The 19,917-nt window shown below is 41.0% G+C and overlaps 2 protein-coding genes across 13 annotated transcripts in view; one reads left to right on the top strand and one right to left on the bottom strand.

Annotated features, from left to right (window-relative positions):
- Window positions 1–18,581, bottom strand: part of Orc3 (origin recognition complex subunit 3) — a 56,591-nt gene extending 38,010 nt beyond the window's left edge. For 5 of the 6 annotated variants that reach the window (XM_045138067.1, XM_045138064.1, XM_045138065.1 and 2 more), the window contains exons 1-7: window positions 18,481–18,581; window positions 16,495–16,549; window positions 11,582–11,679; window positions 7,816–7,960; window positions 6,502–6,606; window positions 2,882–3,033; window positions 765–895 (exon numbers count right to left, since the gene is read on the bottom strand). In XM_045138067.1, the coding sequence (XP_044994002.1) occupies window positions 765–895; window positions 2,882–3,033; window positions 6,502–6,606; window positions 7,816–7,960; window positions 11,582–11,679; window positions 16,495–16,549; window positions 18,481–18,504 (710 nt within the window). In that variant the 5' untranslated portion in view covers window positions 18,505–18,581. The remainder of the gene's footprint in view (window positions 1–764; window positions 896–2,881; window positions 3,034–6,501; window positions 6,607–7,815; window positions 7,961–11,581; window positions 11,680–16,494; window positions 16,550–18,480) is intronic. The other variant, XM_045138066.1, reaches the window with a different exon arrangement.
- Window positions 18,582–18,661: 80 nt separating this feature from the next.
- Rars2 (arginyl-tRNA synthetase 2, mitochondrial) overlaps window positions 18,662–19,917 on the top strand; it is a 36,075-nt gene continuing 34,819 nt past the window's right edge. For 5 of the 7 annotated variants that reach the window (XM_045138861.1, XM_045138860.1, XM_045138863.1 and 2 more), the window contains exon 1: window positions 18,675–18,739. In XM_045138861.1, coding sequence (XP_044994796.1) covers window positions 18,704–18,739 — 36 coding nt within the window. In that variant the 5' untranslated portion in view covers window positions 18,675–18,703. Of the gene's footprint in view, window positions 18,740–19,917 lie in introns of all 7 variants that reach the window. The other 2 variants (XM_045138864.1, XM_045138865.1) reach the window with 2 other exon arrangements.

Below are 19,917 nucleotides of genomic sequence, written 5' to 3'. Positions count from 1 at the left end.
AATCTATTTAACTAGTAAGGAAGAGACAGACAATCCCAGTCAGATATGATATTTCATGCTTCCTTACCTAAAAACAGGCTGTATGTCTTGGATTCTCATTCTTAGATTAACAAGCAAGAAAAAAATTTGAGGTCCATAAACATGCAATTATAAAAGACCAGAAATCATTCTGAATTCTATTAAGTTGGTCTTAAAATGAAGATTATGCCTCGTAAGTTAAAAGTAATATTTTGGGTGGCAAGACTGAAGAGATGGCTCAGTAGTTAAAGGTACTTGTTTCACAATCCTGATGACCAAAGTTTGAATCCTAGCAACCATTTGTAAAGCTGGACTGAAGTGGGATATATGGGTAATCCCAACTGTGCCTACGGTAATGGTAGGCAGAATCAAGAGCATCCCAAAGCCTGTGGGCCACCTATTCTGGCCTTCCCAGCAGCAAAACAAGAGACCCTATCTCAATAAAAGGTGGAAGGAAAGCCAGACATGGAGGCACAGCCTTTACTCTCAGCACTCAGGAGGCAGAGGTAGGAGGATCACCATTAGTTCAAAGCCACCCTGATGTTACATAGTGAATTCCAGGTCAGCCTGGGCAAGAGTGAGACAGAACCTTAAAAACCTAAAAACAAAACAAAACAAAAAAGGTGGAAGGAGAAGACCAACACCCTAAGGATGTCCTCTGATCTCCATACACGGGCATCTCTATACATACACACACAGTATTTTCTAGAAGCAATGGTTTTCTCAACAGAGAGAACACCATCTACCTGCTGCTGGTTATGAAGTCTTGTAGGACTTTTGTGTTGAAGCTCTCCATGTCCTTCAGGATGAGCACAACAGCAGGAGGATGCCATCGGCCAGGGGTCCTCTTTTTGCTTGGCATTCTGGGGCCTGTCTTCTTTAAGTCATCGAGGAAAGAAGATTTAAAATGAGCCTTTCCACCAACAATGCTCTAATGCCACACATTACTGTGTTCCTTCACATCTCACAGAGACAATGCTCTTCCACTTTCCCAGGTCATCAACAGAAACTCATCCCAACAGTGACTAGCAGAATCACTTTGTGTCTGACACGGGAATAATAATAACCACTAAGGAGCTTCAGTAAAATCTTCTACTTATACAAAATGTATTTTCTGCTCAAAAATACTAGAAGAAAATTTTTCTATACAATTTATTTTTTTGTTGATACAAAGTTCTAATTTTCTTACCTGTACTATATAAAATATATATATATAATATATAAAAGAGTATTTTAAATGAAAAGTGTAATGAATGCACTATTACTGTTATGCTATGTTAACATTTCAGCCTAAAAAGGGCCTTAAATATTTTCTGGTAGAATCCCAATTTTAAGGATACTAAACATAAATTGCAATAGTGCAGGGCTTCAAAAATAAACCTAAAATTGCAGAACAAATTAAGTATGGTAAGCATTAGATCTAGGTTAGTCAAACCTCCTATAAACCAAAACTGAAACTTCATGTATGGTGACTTCAGCAAAAACTTTGATTGGAAGGCTTAAGAGATGGCTTAGCAGTTAAGTGCTTGCCTGCTAACCCCAAGGGCCCAGGCTCAGTTCCCCAGTACCCACAAGCCCTATGCACACGGTGGCACATGCGCTGGGGGTTGTCTGTGACAGCTGGAGGCCCTCACATGCCCAATGTCTTTCTCTTTGTATCTGCCTTTTTCTCTAACAAATAAATTAAAATAAAATATTTTGAAAAATGTTGGAAAACGTCAGAGTTTTTTTGAGTTTTTCTTTTCTTTTTTTTTTTAACCCATACCATCTGGTTATTTAGCATTATCAACTGGTGTTATGGTTATACCATAGGTATCAAAGAATTACCAGACACTAATAGTAAAACGGAATTTACTTCGAGGTTTTTTTTTTTTTTTTGGTACAAATATGCTTTATAGAGTAATGACTGATTGGCCCCAGAATTCTGAGCATGGGACAAATTAAATTTGTTTGTCTGCCTTTCCATGAGAAAGGGCCTCTCACTGACTTGTGAGCCTTCTTTTTATTGGCTAGATTGGCTTACCAGGGAGTTTGAGCAATTTTATCTCTGCCCATTTCAACAATGGAGTTAAAACCTTTTATTTTTGAGGCAAGCCCAGCAGAATGGACTTTTTCTTTATGCAAGAAAATTAATACACCAGGGTCTCCAGCCACCACAATCAAACTCCAGATTCATGTACCACCTTACATGCGTGCGACCGAACATGCCCTCCTTAGGCTTTGCAGGCAAGTGCCTTAACTGCTAAGCCATCTCTCCAGCCCACACATTGCTTTTTAATTGGGTGCAGGAGATCGAAAGCAAAAACTGAGGACACTAAGATACAAGTTACTGAAGTTACAGCCATTGTTACAGAAATCTGCAACAGAACCAACTTTTTTGTTGTTGTTGTTTTATTTATTTATTTGAGTGCAACAGAGAGAGAGAGGCAGAGAGAGAGAGAGAGAATGGGCACACCAGGGCTTCCAGCTACTGCAAACGAACTCCAGACACGAGCACCCCCTTGTGCATCTGGCTAACATGGGTCCTGGGGAATTGAGCCTTGAACTGGGGTCCTTAGGCTTCACAGGCAAGCACTTAACTGCTAAGCTCTCTCTCCAGCCCAGAATCAACTTCTTATTGATGCTGTCTGATATTAGATGACACTGTCCCCCAAGTACAGTATCTTTGAAAGAACTTATGTATTTACTAGGAGCTAGGTTTCATACTAATAAAATATTTTAACTTTAGACAAAAGAGCTACCACTGAAGTGACACCTAGTACTACATAAAACACATTTATTAGAAAAAGATTAATATGCCTAATATAATTCCAAGTCCCATCAATCTTATAACAATATTCTGGAACAGCCTGTTTATGTTTACCTGTGTTATAGTCATATACCAGCTAGAAAGTGAGTCCACTGAATAATGAGTCTTTTTCTGGGTGACATTAACACTTTCCTCCTTTTGGGGTTTTGTATTTACACAGCAGCTCATCAACTGTGAAATGACCTTCTGCAAAAAATGTTTCATATCTGCAATATGAAAAGAAAATTAATTTCCTCTGAAAACAAAATTAGAGCCTTTGAAACTTATTCATCATAATATTACTTGAGTAAAATGCTTCTATCCTATGCTTACAATCAATATAAATTAAAATACCTTTAATAATCAATTAATACTCGTAAGTACGTTATGCTTAATGTTTAAATTTCATTACCTGCCCGTCCCCCTTTTTTTGTTTCTTCAAGGTAAGGTGTCACTCGAGCTCAGGCTGATCTGAAATTCACTGTGGTCTCAGGGTGGTTTTGAATTCACAGCAATCCTCATTCCTCTGTCTCCTAAGTGCTAGGATTTTTTTTTTTTTTTTTTGTAGATAGGATCTCACTCTAGCGCAGGCTGACCTGGAATTCACTATGTAGTACCAGACTGGCCTCAAACTCATAGCGACCTTCCTATGTCAGCCTCCTCAGTGCTGGGGTTAAAGGCATGCGTCACCACACCCAGGTGATTTTTTAAATTTTACATTTCTCATGAGAATGCGGCCTGCGTGGAAGAGTGCTTAATTAACACACAAGGAGCCCAGAGTTCAATTCCTAGTACCATGTAAAAAAGGGTGTGGTAGCACATACCTAGAATCCCAGGAATCAAATAGGAAAGATAGGAAGATCAGAAATTCAAGGTCATTATTGGCTACATAGTTAATTTTGAGGCCAGCCTGGGCTACAAGAAAACTTCTCTCGGGCTGGAGAGATGGCTTAGCGGTTAAGCGCTTGCTTGTGAAGCCTAAGGACCCCGGTTCGAGGCTCGGTTCACCAGGTCCTACGTTAGCCAGATGCACAAAGGGGCGCACGCGTCTGGAGTTTGTTTGCAGAGGCTGGAAGCCCTGGCGCGCCCATTCTCTCTCTCTCCCTCTATCTGTCTTTCTCTCTGTGTCTGTCACTCTCAAATAAATAAACAAAAAAAAATTTAAAAAAAAAAAAAAGAAAACTTCTCTCAAAAAGTTGATTAACGGGCTGGAGAGATGGCTTAGCGGTTAAGCGCTTGCCTGTGAAGCCTAAGGATCCCGGTTCAAGGCTCGGTTCCCCAGGTCCCACGTTAGCCAGATGCACAAGGGGGCGCACACGTCTGGAGTTCGTTTGCAGAGGCTGGAAGCCCTGGCGCACCCATTCTCTCTCTCTCCCTCTATCTGTCTTTATCTCTGTGTCTGTCGCTCTCAAATTAAAAAAAAAAAAAAAAAAAGTTGATTAACTAATTTCGTTAGTCCATACTAAAACCAGATCAAAATGTATACGTACCACGTATGCTGCCAAAGCAAGTGTATAATTGTATGTATGAACTATAGATGATTTTAGGAATAATATTTATATTATAGCAAACAAGGAAAATATTTTAAGGTTCTTAACAAAATTAAAATCAGAAAGCCAAGCGCCACATGTTTTCTCTCATATGTGGATCCTAGCTACAGATGATTGGGCTTCTGCGTGAGAAGGAAAATACTTAGTAGCAGAGGCCAGTAAGTTAAAAAGGAGACATAAAGGGAAGAGAAAGGAAGGGAGGAGGATACTTAATCGGTTGATATTATATATATGTAAGTATAATGATTGAGATGGGGAGGTAATATGATGGAGAATGGAATTTCAAAGGGGAAAGTGTCGGCGGGGAGGGAGGGAATTTCCGTGGGATTTTTTTTTTTTTTTTTTTTTTTTGGTTTTTCGAGGTAGGGTCTCACCCTGGTCCAGGCTGACCTGGAATTAACTATGTAGTCTCAGGGTGGCCTCGAACTCACGGTGATCCTCCTACCTCTGCCTCCCAAGTGCTGGGATTAAAGACGTGCGCCACCACGCCCGGCTTTTTTTTTTTTTTTTGGGGGGGGGGGATTTTTTTTATAATCATGGAAAATGTTAATAAAAATTAAAAAAAAAAGAAAAAGACGATACACAGAAAATAAAAAATAAAATAAAATAAAATAAAATCACAAGTGTAGCTGGAAGGATGGTTCAACAGTTAAGGTGCTTGCCCGTAATGTCTAACAACCCAGATTCTGTTCCCCAGTGCCCTCCTAAAGGCAGATGCACAAGGTGGCACATGCATATAGACTTCTGAAGTGGCTAGAGGCTCTGGCACACCCATTATCTCTCTCTCTCCTTACAAATAAATAATTTAAAAACCACAAGTATTATTTAAATGAATTATCTTACTGATTAAAAATCTTCCTTTATAATCATTTAAAAATATTTTATTTGTTTGTTTATTTATTTGAGGGGGGAAGAAAAAAGAGGCAGAAGGAGAGAGAATGGGCATGCCAGGACCTCTAGCCACTGCAAACAAATTCCAGATGCATGCCCCACCTTGTGCATTTGGCTTTATGTAGGTACTAAGGAATCAAACCTGTGTCCTTTGGCTTTGCAAGCAAGTACCTTAACCACTAAGCCATCTCGCCAGCCCATATAATCATTAATTTTTTTTTGCCAGGCATGGTGGCACTTGCCTTTAATCCCAGCACCTGGAAGGCAGAGGTAAGAGGATCATCCTGGGTTTGAGGCCAGCCTGAGACTACATATTGAATTCCAGGTCATCCTTGGCTAAGTGAGACTCTCCCTCAAAAACCTAAAAAAAAATAAAATAAAAACAGATTTATTTTATTTTATTTTAAAGGAATCATAGACAGAGAGAGAGAGAGGGAGGGAGGGAGAGAAGGAGGGAGGGCTCTTGCTGCTATAAACAATGTCCAGATGTATGTGTCACTTTCTGCATCTGGCTTTATGTGAGTACTGAGGAACTGAACCCAGGGTATTAGGCAAGCAAGTTTCTTTAACTGCTGAGTCATTTCTCTAGGCCCTTTTATAATCATTTTAAAAGAAATTTCTTACTGGGGTGGTGGTGCATGCCTTTAATCCCAGCCCTTGAGAGGCAGAAGTAGAAAGATCACTGTGAGTTCAAGGCCACCCTGAGACTAGAGTGAATTCCAGGTCAGCCTGAGCTAGAGTGAGACACTACCTCGGAAAACCAAAATAAAATTCTTGAGGCTTTATGATGATACAAGTACTACCAGAACATGAAGTGTTTTATTAGTTCAAATACCAGCAAATTTCAGCATATTTATTGACACACCCTTTATGATTTGATAACTTTAAACACTCTAGTCTAGCCAATGGACTATCATCTACAGTGTTTTAAAATGTGAAAATAAGATGATTTATGATTGTAAATATGTGTGTATGTGTGTGTGTGAAAGAGAAAAACACTAAGAAAAAGAAGCAATAAGCTGGGTGTGGTGGCACACACCTTTAATCCCAGCACCAGGGAGGCAAGGGTAGGAAGATCACAGTGAATTCAAGTCCGCCCTGGGACTACAGAGTGAGTTCCAGGTCAGCATGGGCTACAATGAAACCCCACCTTGAAAACAAACAAACAAAAAACAACACAAGAATGAAGCAAGAAGAACAGAACAGAAAACTTCTGAAATATCTCATTAAGAAGCTATGGTATTTATGTTTTACCTGGACAATCCTTGGCTTGCAATGAAACTACATATGGTGTGACATTATTCTGTATGGCCTCTGTTAGGCTTCTGAATATTAAATCATGATCTGTGACATTTACACCTGTGAGATAATACATCAACATTATATCATTTGTATTAATAATTTAACAAGAGGTATTTTAAAAGCTCAAAGCACCAAGTGAAAACATTTTAAAAACATTATTTGAAGCAGAAATGAAGAAAATTTACCACATGATGAAGAGACATCCATTAATAGGTGGTTTAAAGGAACATGGGATATTGAGGCTACCGTTTTGATTCCTGAATGTACATGAGAGGCTCATGCATTGAAGGCTCAGTTCTCAACCTGTGGTGCTTACTGGGAGGTGGAGCGAAAAGCAAGTTAGATTGTTGTGTGTCCTTGAAAGTGAGATGGAGGTTCCAGCCCTTCCTGTCTATTTTGCTGACTGGCTGCTGCGTCATGCTGTACCATGATGCGCAGCCCTGGCCCAGGCCCAGAAGTAAGGAGCCAGCTGGACATAGACTGAAACCTTTGAAACCATGAGACAAGGTAAACCTTTTTTTCTATAAACTAACTATCTTGAGTATTTTGTCATACTGTCAGAAAGCAAATTAACACAAATGATTTGTCCACAAAGAACCTGAGCACAATTGCCCTCTTGAAAAAAAAAAAAAAATACTGAGCATATATAACTAGTCTTTGAAAATAGCTTAAGAATAAATTCATTACTTTATCAAATTCATAAAGAGCTCATTATCAAATCTCCTGAGACACTAATGGTTTCTTTATCACTGAGTCCAAACTTCATATACCCTAATAAACCTAATACCCTAACAAGGTAGAAAACATGAAACAAATATACGTCCTCTTCTGATAAAAAATTAAGAAGAGTATTAGCTGGGGGCTGGTGAGATGGCTTAGCGGTTAAGGCGCTTGGCTGCAAAGCCAAGGGACCCTCAGTTAGATTCCCCAGGACCCATGTAAAGCCAGATGGACAAGGTGGCACATGTATCTAGAGTTTGTGTGCAGTGGCTGGAAGTCCTGGCACACCCATTCTCTCTCTCTCTCTCTGACTCATTTCCTCTCTCAAATAAATAAATAAAAATAAAATATTAAAAAAAGAGTACTAGCTGCATCAATTTTGTTTAATGTGCATATGTATGAACAGTATGAGGAACAAAGCAAAGCTGGTTTAATTCTGTAAGAGGTTTATCAGAATAAGTTATATGTCACTATTCTCAACGATGCATGAGCCCATTCATAGACATGCACAAACACAAGCAGGACTGAACACAAACACAGACTCACCAAGAACCAGAGCAGCAGTTGGAATTTCTCTGAGTTTTATTTGAAAGCCCCAGTTTCTTGAATTGTTCTGGAATTCAGAATGAGACTTTTGCAAAAATTCAATTAGACTGTCAAACAGATTTTTATTTAATTCTTCCTGGAATCGCTATAAAGAAAACATAAACTTAATTACTACTATTAGTAACAGTAATCGTATGTATAATTCCTAATATACAAAAATTTCAAATTCTCTTTTCCCCTTGAATATTAGTAATTTTAGTCTATAAAACAAATTGACTGTTTATTAATGGAGAAAAGCATACAAACGTATCAACACAAAACTGTAGCACACAAAGCACTGAGACAATACAAGGCACGACGGCTGAAGCGAGAAGCTGCACCGGGAGCTACTGAAAGAAACAAGAGACGACATGGCTAGAGTTCAGAAGGCAGGTTTGAGGTTAGGAGGGATGGAAAGTATGAGAGGAAAATGTACCAAATGAAGGCTGTTTCATTATACAAATGAAGTCTGACAGGTACCAGTCATCAGAAGGCCAACTGTGGGGACACCTGCCTGGTCCAGTGTTAAGACTCTCAACCTCTTCTTCCTAAGAAATGATCTTTCTGCAGATGGGATTATGATCTTAAGAAGCCTCCACCTGCATCTACTGCTTAGTAATGTAGATGAATATCAACAGTTCATTTCACACAATGATAGCCTCTCAAAGCCATTCCTGTGTGTACAACCTCTTGAAACAGCCATCTGGAAATCTTTAAAGAAGTACATTTTGGAGTGTTCCTTTTTTCATTTCCCTCACTGGTTTTAGAAAGAAAAGTCTCATGGATTCAGTACAAAGTTTATATTTAAAGTGACTAAAAGATGGGCTAAATGAAAGGTTTTTTTTAAATATCTACACATAGAGTGCTTTGGATCCCCCAATTTAAAAATCACTCATTTCTGGGGTATGGTGGCACACCCCTTTAAATCCTAACACTTGGAAGGCTGAGGTAGCAGGATCACTGTGATTCTGAGGCCAGCCTGGAACTACATAGTGAGTTGCAGGTTAGCCTGGGCTACAGTGAGATCCTATCTCAAAAATAAATAAATAAATAAATAAAAGGGCTGGAGAAATGGCTTAGCGGTTTAACACTTGCCTATGAAGCCTAAGGACCTCGGTTCAAGGCTTGATTCCCCAGTACCCACAGAAGCCAGATGCACAAGGTGGCACATGCATCTGGAATTTGTCTGCAGTGGCTGGAGGCCCTGGTACACCTGTTCTCCCTCTCCCTCTTTCTGTCTGTCGCTCTCAAATAAATAAATAAATAAAAATAAACAACAAATAAAAAAACAACAAAAAAATAAGAAGTAAAAAGGCTGGAGAGATGGCTTAACGGTTAAGGCACTTGCTTGCAAAGTATGATGGCCTGGGTTTGATTCCCAAGTACCCACATTAAGCCAGATGAACAATGTGGCACATGCTTCTGGACTTTGTCTGCAGTAGCAAGAGGCTCTGGTGTGCCCATTCTCTCTCTTGTACTTTCTCTCTCCTTACAAACAAATAAACAAACAAACAAACAAAGACCCAGGTATTGGAGAATATGCCTTTGATCCCAACACTTGGGAGGCAGAGGTAGGATTGCTGTGAGTACCCAGCCAGCTTGGGACTACAGTCCAGGTCAGCCTGGACTAGAGTAAGAATCTACCAGGGAAAAACAAAAACAAAAAAGATCACTCATTTACTCACTCAAAATCCATTTATTAACCATTTTATGAATGTGAATCATAATCTTTCCCCTAAAAAGTGAAAAAAATCGACCAGAAAACTTATAATTAGGGGTTGGAAAGATGGCCCAGCAATTAAGGTGCTTGCCTGCAAAGCCTAGCAAACTATGTTTAACTCCCCAGTATCCTATAAAGCCAGATACATAAGGAGGCTCATACATCTGGAGTTCATTTGAAGCAGCCAGAGGCCCTGTCACACTCATTCTCTCTCTCCTATCTCTCCCTGTATACTAATAAATAAATACAAATATATTTTAAAAAACTGTAATTAAAATAATAATATAGCCAGCTGTGGTGGCATAGTTGGGAGGCTGAGGTAGGAAGACTGCTGTGAGTTTAAGGCCAAGCTGAAACTAGACAGTGAATTCTAGGTCAGCCTAGGCTAGAGTGAGACACCCCCACCTCAAAAAACAAAAATACATAAAGTTTATATGACATAAGCAGAACAATCTAAGCTAAGGTGATAATATATCTGAACCACAGCATGAGTAGGTCGTGATGGAGGTGAAAGATAGCAAAGGTAAATTAGAAGGAATGACAAGATGCAAAGACACTGAGAAGAAAACATCAAACATTTACAGAACCACTGTTAGAGCAAAACAAGAAAACACGACATGATAGGAAATAAGACTGTCCAAACAGGCAGAAGTCTGGAACATGGTGGGGTTAGGAAATCTACCATGTGAATGGGTTTGGACTTGATACTGTGGGAAGATCCCTAAAGGGATATAAAGGAGACAGGATGAAATCAGGGTCAAGACAAGCTAATCTGGCAGTAGTGGGAAGAACACCAGAGGAAAAGGGAGCTGACACTGGTAAGGAGGTTGGACACCATTACCTCTGCCAGCCTGTGACAGAGCTGATACTGCTAAACTGTACGACCCACCCCTCATCCCGATCGCCAGGGATGGAGCTGACACCGGTAAGGAGGCTATACAGCCCCTACCCTCCTGTCTGGACAGGCTGCATTTGCCAGAAAGGGAGAGTCTTTTCTAATGACTAGGGCACCAGCAGAGCTAGTAGAGATCCAAAGAGTTTGCAGGAACATGGGCTGGGAAGATAATACGATAATCCAAGTTAAGAAATGAAGGCCCACCAGGCATGGTGGCATACACCTTTAATCCTAGCACTTGGGAGTCAGAGGTGGGAAGATCATTATGAGTTTGAGGACACATTGGAACTACAGCATGAGTGCCAGATCAGCATGGCCTGGAGTGACACCCTAACCTTCAAAAACAAAAGAAAACAAAATACCAATGCTATCCAAAAAGAAAAAACGTGGTAACTAGGCATGCAGACATAGGACTTGAAGCTCAGAAACAGCTTGACCTTATACTTCTGTGATTTTTTTTTCTCCTGGTTCTGAGGACCAAACCCAGAGCCCTGTGCTTGCTAGGCAAGCCCTCATCTATTTAGCTAAATCCTCAACCCCAACCTCATACTTTAATAACTTGCTAACTGAATGGATAATTTGAGTGCCACCATGCTTCTTGCCTCAGAAACCATCATGGTTAGTACCTGAAGTTATGCTTAATACTTGGACCATGAGGCTTCCCCTTCAGGACTGTGCTGGTTTCAATGTAAAATGTGCCCTATGGCCCCTGTGTCTAAACCTCCTGCTTAATCCCTGGCTGAGAACTGAAGCCTTGCTGGAGGAAGTGTATTACTGGGGGTGGACTTTCATGGTCTAGCCCCAATGGGTGTTCAGAGCTCACTCTTGCTACATCACCTACAAATGTGATCCCCACCTGTCTGGCTTCCTATGTTTAACCCCACCATGATGAAATTTCCCCTTGAAACTGCAACCAGGAATAAACTCTTGTCTCCCAAAAGCTCTTTCCTGTGGTCAGGTGGTTGTCTCAGCGATGATAAGGTCACTGCTAAAGGGACATACAGATTATGCTTCCTACTTTCCAGGAATATTCTCATTAATTACGGGACAGGAAGCAACAAATATAACAGTTACAGTACTACTATTAGAGAAAGGTTAAAGACAGTATTCACCTCAGTTTCAGACTTCATCTGCTGCCACATCAAGTGATATGTTTCAAATCGAAGCTTACTGTCCTCAGATTCATTTTTCCCATTATTAAAATAGTCCTCTAAAAAAAGAAAGTGAGTCATTTTCCTTTTTGCACACCGAAAGAAACCATGTGCAAAGCTGTGTGGGGGGGTGTCTGACATTTTTTCTATACATTAAAAAAAAAAGCCAAATAACCATGTGGGTATACATACAAATGCTTGGAGATAATATATTATATCCTTTGTACTTACTTTCTCTTATTTTTATACTGTGTCTTTAAGATAAAAGTATTTAAAGTTTAGATTTTTTTCATTTAACTTTTTATCTTGATTGATTTAATATTAATATTTTCATTATTTATTCATAGCCTATGTACTCATCTACTTTATATATTTGCATCTGAATAATTTTTTTTTCCTTTGGTTTTTCGAGGTAGGGTCTTATTCTAGCTCAGGCTGACCTGGAAGTCACTATGTAGTTGCAGGATGGCCTTGAACTTACGGTGATCCTCCTCTCTCTGCTACCCAAGTGCTGGGATTAAAGGTGTGTGCCACCATGCCTGGCTTTGCATTTAAATAATTTTTACTGTATTTCTGTTTGATTGATACAATTTTTTTTAAATGGATGTGCCAGGGCCTCTAACAACTAACCAGCTTCAATTCTATTACCATTCAATCCACCTCCATTTGCATCAGTGTTAACTTTTACAAATAGGCATTTTGGGCTGGAGAGATGGCTTAGCAGTTAAGCACTTGCCTGTGAAGCCTAAGGACCCCAGTACAAGGCTCAATTCCCCAGGACCCACGCAAGCAAGATGCACAGGGGGTGCACGCATCTGGAGTTTGTTTGCAGTCACTGGAGGCCCTGGCACATCCATTCTCTCTCTCGCTCTCTCTGTTGCTCTCAAACAATAAAACTTAAAAAAAAAAAAAAGACTCGAAGCCTAACCAGGCAGCATGGTGGCGCATATCTTTAATCCCAGCATTCAGGAGGCAGAGGTAGGAGGATCACCATGAGTTCAATGCCACCTTGAAACTCTACATAGTGAATTCCAGGTAGGCCTGGGCTAGACTAGAGTAAAACCTTGCCTCATTAAAAAAAAAAAAAAAAAAAAAAAAAAGAATTGATGCCAGTAAAGGCAACTGCTCAAAAGTAGATCTATAGTCCTCAACTTATCAGTCTTATAGTTAAGGTCAATTCCTTGAAAATTTTCCTCTAACCAATGCAAATGAATTCCAGATGCATGTGCCATATGTGCATCTGGCTAACATGGGTTCTGGGAAATTAAACCTGGGTCCTTAGGCTTCACAGGCAAGTGCCTTAACCTTTAAGCCATCTCTCCAGCCCAAATTTTCTTATTTTAACAGTTATAAACAAATACTTGCCTCATATTATAAAATGGTATTAAGCAATAGTTAGACCATGGGCCCTGGAATCAATTAAAATTGGGTTCAAAGTCCAGCTCTACCACTTGTTTTAGCATTGTAACAATGACAAAGTTCTATTTCCTCATATATTTTAATGAAGGTAATTATTTCCCAGAGTTTGCTGAGGAGATTAAACTAAAATGCTTAGAATAGTTCAGCACATAACAAATGTTTAAAAATGCTAGCAAATGTATTTGCTACAGTTACATTATTGGTGAAACCACGTTACTGCAGAGTATGTATCCCTCTTATATCATAAACCATGTTCGTGCATAGCGTATATCCCTCATATATATTAGGGATAACTCTTGAAGCTTCTTGCCACTATTTCTAGTAATTTAGACTCACTATTTCCCACTGAGGAAATAAATTCCAAGTCAATCACATGAAATTAAGTCTGGGAGTTACTCTGCCAGTTATTCTCTGTCCACTATTTCCAAATCGATCACTGTAATCTTACACTTTTTCAGGAAGGACTTAGAATTCAATACCAGGTCGGGCTACATAGGGAGTATAGGCCAAAAGAGCACAGCGTGAGGCTCTAGATCAGGATTACTCTTTCTGAGAAACTCGTAGGCTGGGGTGTAGCTCTCACGTGGCTCATATACAAAAAGCTTTGAGTCTATCCCCAGTGCAGGATAGAGGGGAACGAATTATTCTTACTATGCCCATTCTACCCTCTACTTCCCGAAATTATACTACTGCTTCATCATTTTCTCCTTAAGACAGGCCTTTTGTCTACTAATCACAGAGTAAAGGATTAAAATAACATATGAGGACTTACAATTTCTACTCCTAGTATTTAGTTTATTTTCTCAGTGGTATTTACACCTACATTTTGGGTACGCTTACTTGCATATAATTTTCCACAGGAATTGCCACAGTGATTACTAGTAAGTGTAAACACTAAGTATGCAAGAAGGAACTTTTGAAAAACTCTTAACACCTGGGTCCTACTCCTAGAAATCCTAATTGAGGTGGGCTGGGTTAGGGCCTAGCATTCATATTTGTAAAAATGCCTCAAACTGGAATGTGAATACGGTTGGGGGATCAAATTCATGTCCATTTTCTGGTTGCTGAGGTACACTGATACATGATATTCCCACTAGGGTTAACTGGGAAAAGGGTAGAGAGTTCTCTAAATCACTTCTTACAACTGCATGGGAATCTATAATTATATCAAAGTACCTTCTTTTTTTGCGGGGGGGGGGGGAGTGAGGTAGAGTCTCAGTCTAGCCCCAGTTGACCTAGAATTCACTCTATAGTCCCAAGCTAGCCCTGAACTCACAGCAATATACTACCTTGGCCTCCGGAATGCTAGGATTAAAGGGGTGCACTACCGTGACCAGAAGTGGGGGGAGAGAGAATGGGCATACCAGGGCCTCCAGCTGCTGCAAACAAACTAGACACATCACCGCCTTGTGCAGCTGGCTTTACATGGGTACTGGGCAGTCAAATTCAGGTTGTTAGGCTTTGTAAAGCATGCACCTTAACTCCTGAGCCATCTCTCCAGCACCCAAAGTACTAAAGAAGTTTTAAAAGAACCTTGTTTAATCATGGAAAATGCTAATAAAAATTAAAATTAAAAAAAGAATCTTGTGGATGTGAGGGCGATCTGGCTGTGACAACTGTCCCCATTGAGTGCCAGGGTTGATTCAGCTGATCTGGACGGCTAGGTGGGTGCTCCCTTTCTCCCTCACCGCTCCATGTATGTCCCTCCCAAGCTGCATGCTCAAAGATGACAACCTTCCCCAAAGAGAGAAGGACTAGTCTTCAGTCAAGGGTATACAAGTTGCTGTGCTCCCCTGCTAGAACCTCCAAACAAGTTTGCAACTCTGGTAACTAGAGCTGCAACTGACAAGTGCAATCTACACTTTCTAGTAGTAATACTGTGATTTGTATGAAGAAGAGTCAACTTGCTTGTTAAACAGATGGCTAGAGATAAATAAAAAAGTGAAGGTATCTGCTAATAATTAAATTTTACTGTGGTAAAATTTGCATATAAACTTGCATAAAAGACTCCACTTTAGTAGCTTTAACTGTCCTGACACAATATATACTCATATAACCTCATGTTAGAGATGAGACAAAGGACAAGTCCATCATTTCAAAGTTTCCTTTTGTCTTTGTGCCTCTACTAAGAATTTTAAGAAAATCCAAGATTTTTCTCAAACAGCCAAAGCAATTCTGAGCAACAAAAAACAAGGGTACCAGTATCACCATACCTGATTTTAAGACATATTACAGAGCCTCAGTAACAAAAACAACATGGTACTGGCACAAAGACAGACATGTAGCAGCTAGAAACCCTGGCATACCCATATTCACCCTCTCTCTGACTGCAAATAAATAAAAACATTTTTAAAAACCACTCTACAAAGATGATTTAGAGGAGGAAAGAGTTCATTTCAGTTTCTGAGCTTTCAGACACAGGCCACTGGGCCAGCTACTTTGGGCCTACAATGGGTGCAAAAGCACACCTGAGGAAGCAGACAGTCTCAGTTAAAGTGGCAAAAGCAAGATACAGCCTTCACATCTCCTTTACAGGCACATCAGCAATGCACTTCCTTCAGCTAGGCCCCACTTTCCAGTTTCTACCACTAAATAGTCCATTCAAATTCTGAATGCATCACCTGATTGAATCATTGATTAGACCTGAGTCTGAAACATCTAAAAACCTCTAGAAATGCCCTATGTGCACACTCAGAAATGCGCCTCACTAACTAACTCACTAACATCTTGTCCTGCAATCATGTTTAACCATCAGAGTTGATTCATAAACTGAAATGCCACATGAAGACTTTTAACATGTCCCAACCACCCCATAATTACACCTACTTTACTCAGGAATAATTTTTACTCAATTTTCACTAGAAAATAGAAGCAAATTTGAAAGCTGAATTTTTTTTGTCTGTCTGTTTTTCTTACGGCAGGGTCTCACTCTAGCCTAGGCTAACCTGAAACTCACTGTTGCCCACTGACCTGGAACTCATGGTAATCCTCCTGCCACAGCCTCCCCAGTTTTGGGACTAAAGACATGAGCCATCATATGCAGCTCTAGATGTAAATCTGTGATCTTTTCCTTTGGAGTTTCTCCATGTGTTATGAAATATTGCTAGGTATCTGTTCCTACTCAGTGTTTATAAATTGTTGTGACTATTTGATCAAAGCCATTTCCTAACACAAAATACATTCATTTTCATTTCTAAAGTTGTAAATAATGGCAGGAAAATCAAATAATGTGTTCATAACCTCGCATTTTGAAGAAACATTTATATTTCCCTTTTAGATTACAAGCCTGGGATATACCTTTAGCTCTTTGACTAATGTCTGATACAACCTGTACAGCAACATGAAGAGTAATCCAAGCTTAGAAAAAAAGATTAAATTTAATAAGTGTTGGTCTTAAAGGCTAAGAAGACATGAGGAAAAAGAAACCAAAACATTGGATGTTAAGACAACCTTACCTATTGCCACAGAGATCTTTCTTTTCTTGAAGCTTGGCTTAAATACAAAGCAGCCCTATTTTTAAAAACAGGAAGAAAGAAACAAGCATAAAGTCAAAGTACACACAGACCTGACAAATCTGATTTCCCCAATGTTTCATGGATAAGCAAGTTTTTTTTTTTTGGGGGGGGTTGGTTTTTCAAGGTAGGGTTTCACTCTAGCCCAGGCTGGCCTGGAATTCATTACAGAGTCTCAGGGTGGCCTCGAACTCACTGCAATCCTCCTACCTCTACCACCCGAGTGCTGGGATTAAAGGCGTGTGCCACCACGCCTGGCTATGGATAAGCAAGTTTTTGAAAAAGAAAGTAGAGGGGGAAATGAATAATAGAAGGAAATTTTTTTAAAAGAAAGTATCCATTTCTTTACAGCAAACCACTGAGTTGCTCTCATAGATCTTTTAACTCTTTGTACACTTTTCTAGAAGGAAGACAATAACTTTTTAACGGGTTCTTTTTGCTTTGTTTTTGAGATAGGTTCTCATTCTAGCCCAGGCTGACCTGGAATTCAATCTGTAGGCTAGGCTGGCCTTAACTGTGTAATCCTTCTAGCTCATCCTCTGGAGTGCTGGAATTAAAGGTATGTGCCCCTCAATCTGGTATGATACCATTCCATATTATACAACTTAGAAGGGGTCGAAAGAGATGGCTCAGCAGTTAAAGTGCTTACCTGCAAACTTTCCCAGCCTCAGTTTAATTCCCCAGTACCCACGTAAAGCCAGATACACAAAGTGGAGCATGTGCCTGGAGTGATTTGCAGAGGCAAGAGGTCTCTACCCACCCATACTCTTTTTCTCTCAGCTCACAAATAAATTTAAAAAAAAAATTTAAAAATATAACAACATTTTAACTCAAATTTTAAGGTTCTGTTTTCATTTTTATTTGTTTATGGGTGTGCCAGGAGCCTCTTGCCACTGCTACAAACACCAGACACCTGCTAGCCACTTTCTGCATCCAGCTCATGTGGATGGCTTGAACACAGAACCCCTGCTGACAGACTTCCAAGCTAGCAAAGCCTTTAACCACTGAGCCATCTTAACAGACCCAATAATTCAAATTTAAACACAGAAATAAACACACACCAGCTTGTAGATACTACAATAAGTAACTCAACTCTGTGATTTCATTTCTTACCAACTATATTCTGATTTCCAATCCATTGCCATCGAGGCAGCCCCAATTAAGATGTGATTACCAGGCTGAGGAGATGGCTCAGCAGAACAAGGGGCCTGCTTGCAAAGCCTGATGGTCTGGGTTCGATTCCCTAGTACACATGTAAAGCCAGATGCCAAAAGTGGTGCTTGTTTCTGATGTTCGTTTGTAGTGGCTAGAGGACCTGGGGCACCCATTCTATGTCTGTCTCTCTCTCTGCTTGCAAATATATAATTTTTTTTTAAAACATGTGATTCCCCAGTGCAAACATGGCTGCATTATTTTTTCATTCTTTTTCTTAATGCTCCTAAGCCTCCAATCTCTGCTATTGATTTTTCTATTTATTATGCAACTGCATTTACTTATTTATTTATTTAGTATTATGCCACTTTACTTCTATAGTGTAAGACAGAGAACCTGTTATTTTCTTGCCCATCCCCAAATGCTAAGACGCCCTCTACCCCAAGCGTCTCATTTTTCCGGTCTCAGCCCGTCTGTCTGTCTCTCCAAAAACTCTTCGCCGAACCCCTCGCTATCTATCTCTGGTCCTTATCTTTTTTCTCACTCAGAACTTTCTCCCTTGCAAACAGTCTCCACAAGGTATGATCACTGGCCTACGAATGATACCCTTGAAGGCCAGAAGGATGTTTACCGTCACATCTCGGCGTCTAGCGGAGTGCCCGGCACCCGCCAGTGTATCCGAGAGGAACGGCAGGAGAAGGCGGGACGCCCCGGGCGGCCAGCCTCCTACCGAGGCATCCTCTCCCCCGGCGGGCCCACAGCGCCGCCCCCACCTACCTTGGATACCGAAGAGGTGGCCATGGTGCAGCGCTCCGCCGCGCCACGGGCCGGGAGGGCTTCCCGAGTAACCTCGCGGTCGCGGGGCAAAGGTCAGCGGCGGGCCCAAGGAAGCTCTGATTGGCTGACAACCCGAAGCGGCTTCCGGCGCGCGGGGGCGGGGCTTGGCGCAGGGGCGGGGCTTGGCGCGGACGCTCGCCCCGGAGCGCCGCCGTAAGCAGACATGGCTTGCGCCTTCCGCCGCTCCATCGCCTGTCAGGTACTAATCCCCGCGCGGCGGCGAAGCCCCGCGGCCCGACCCCGGGTCCTCTGCGGGCAGTCCTCGGTCGGCTGGCGGAGGGCCTGCGGGCTGGTCCCGGGTGGCGGGAGCTGCGCGGGCGAACGTCGGGGAGAACTTCCCGTCAACCTGCGAGAGCGTCTGCGGCTTCCTTTGCTTCTCTGCCTTGGTTCGCTTGCTCTCACTCCACTTGAAGGTCCTCGGACCATGATTAGACCTCTTAGAGGTCAGGAATCCTCACTCTTGTACTCCTTTAAAAATGTTTTTATTATTTATTTGCAAGCAAAGAGAGAGCATGGATACGCCAAGCACCTCTTGCCATTGCAAATGAACTCCAGGTGCATATGCCACTTTGTGAATGTGGCATTACGTGGGTACTGGGCAATCAAACCGGCTGTCAGGCTTTGCAAGCAAGCTCCTTTAGCCGCTAAGCCGTCTCTCCGCCCTCCCTAACCCCGTAGTCCTTTTAAATTTAATTTCACTAAATAACTTCTGAGCCTAGTAATCAGGTTTTCTCTAGTAATTTTTTGTCTACTATTAAATGTCATTAGACTTTTTTTTTCTGGTTTTTCTACGTAGGATCTCACTCTAGCTCAGGCTGACCCGGAACTCACTATGTAGTCCCAGGGTGGCCTTGAACTCAACCGTGATCCTCCCCTCCGCTTCCCCCCGAGTGCTGGGATTAAAGGCGTGGTGGTTTAGATGCCCTAAGGCTTTTGTCTGCTGTGTTTTGTGGTACATCCTCAACACAGAGAATAGCACCTAGAATATAGTAGCCACTCAAAATTTTTTTCATCTTTCCATCCATTTTTAAGAAATTCGTTTACAAGTTTATAGAGATAAGATTCATTCTTTTTCTGTTGTGGTTTTTCCCAGATTCATTCTTAAAGGCAGGTAGTCCTGTTTCCTGCTTCATAGGCAAACCTTCCCCTCACCCTCAACCCCTGGCAACCAGAGATGTTTTCTTCATTCTTACAGCTTTGGCTTTTCCCAGATGTCAATCAAGCTGAATCGTATACCTTAATGTTCTTTTCCGTCTGGCTTCTTTGTCTTAACATGCTGGGCTTCTTTGTCTTAACATGCTGGAGGTTCATGTATATTCAGTATTCATTCTTGCAGTGGTCTGTGGAACAGTCAACAGCTTTAGCCTGTTTTGTTCT

This window comes from Jaculus jaculus, chromosome 19 (genome assembly GCF_020740685.1).
Source record: "Jaculus jaculus isolate mJacJac1 chromosome 19, mJacJac1.mat.Y.cur, whole genome shotgun sequence".
NCBI lineage: Eukaryota > Metazoa > Chordata > Mammalia > Rodentia > Dipodidae > Jaculus > Jaculus jaculus.
This window is presented reverse-complemented; position numbering and strand designations above follow the sequence as displayed.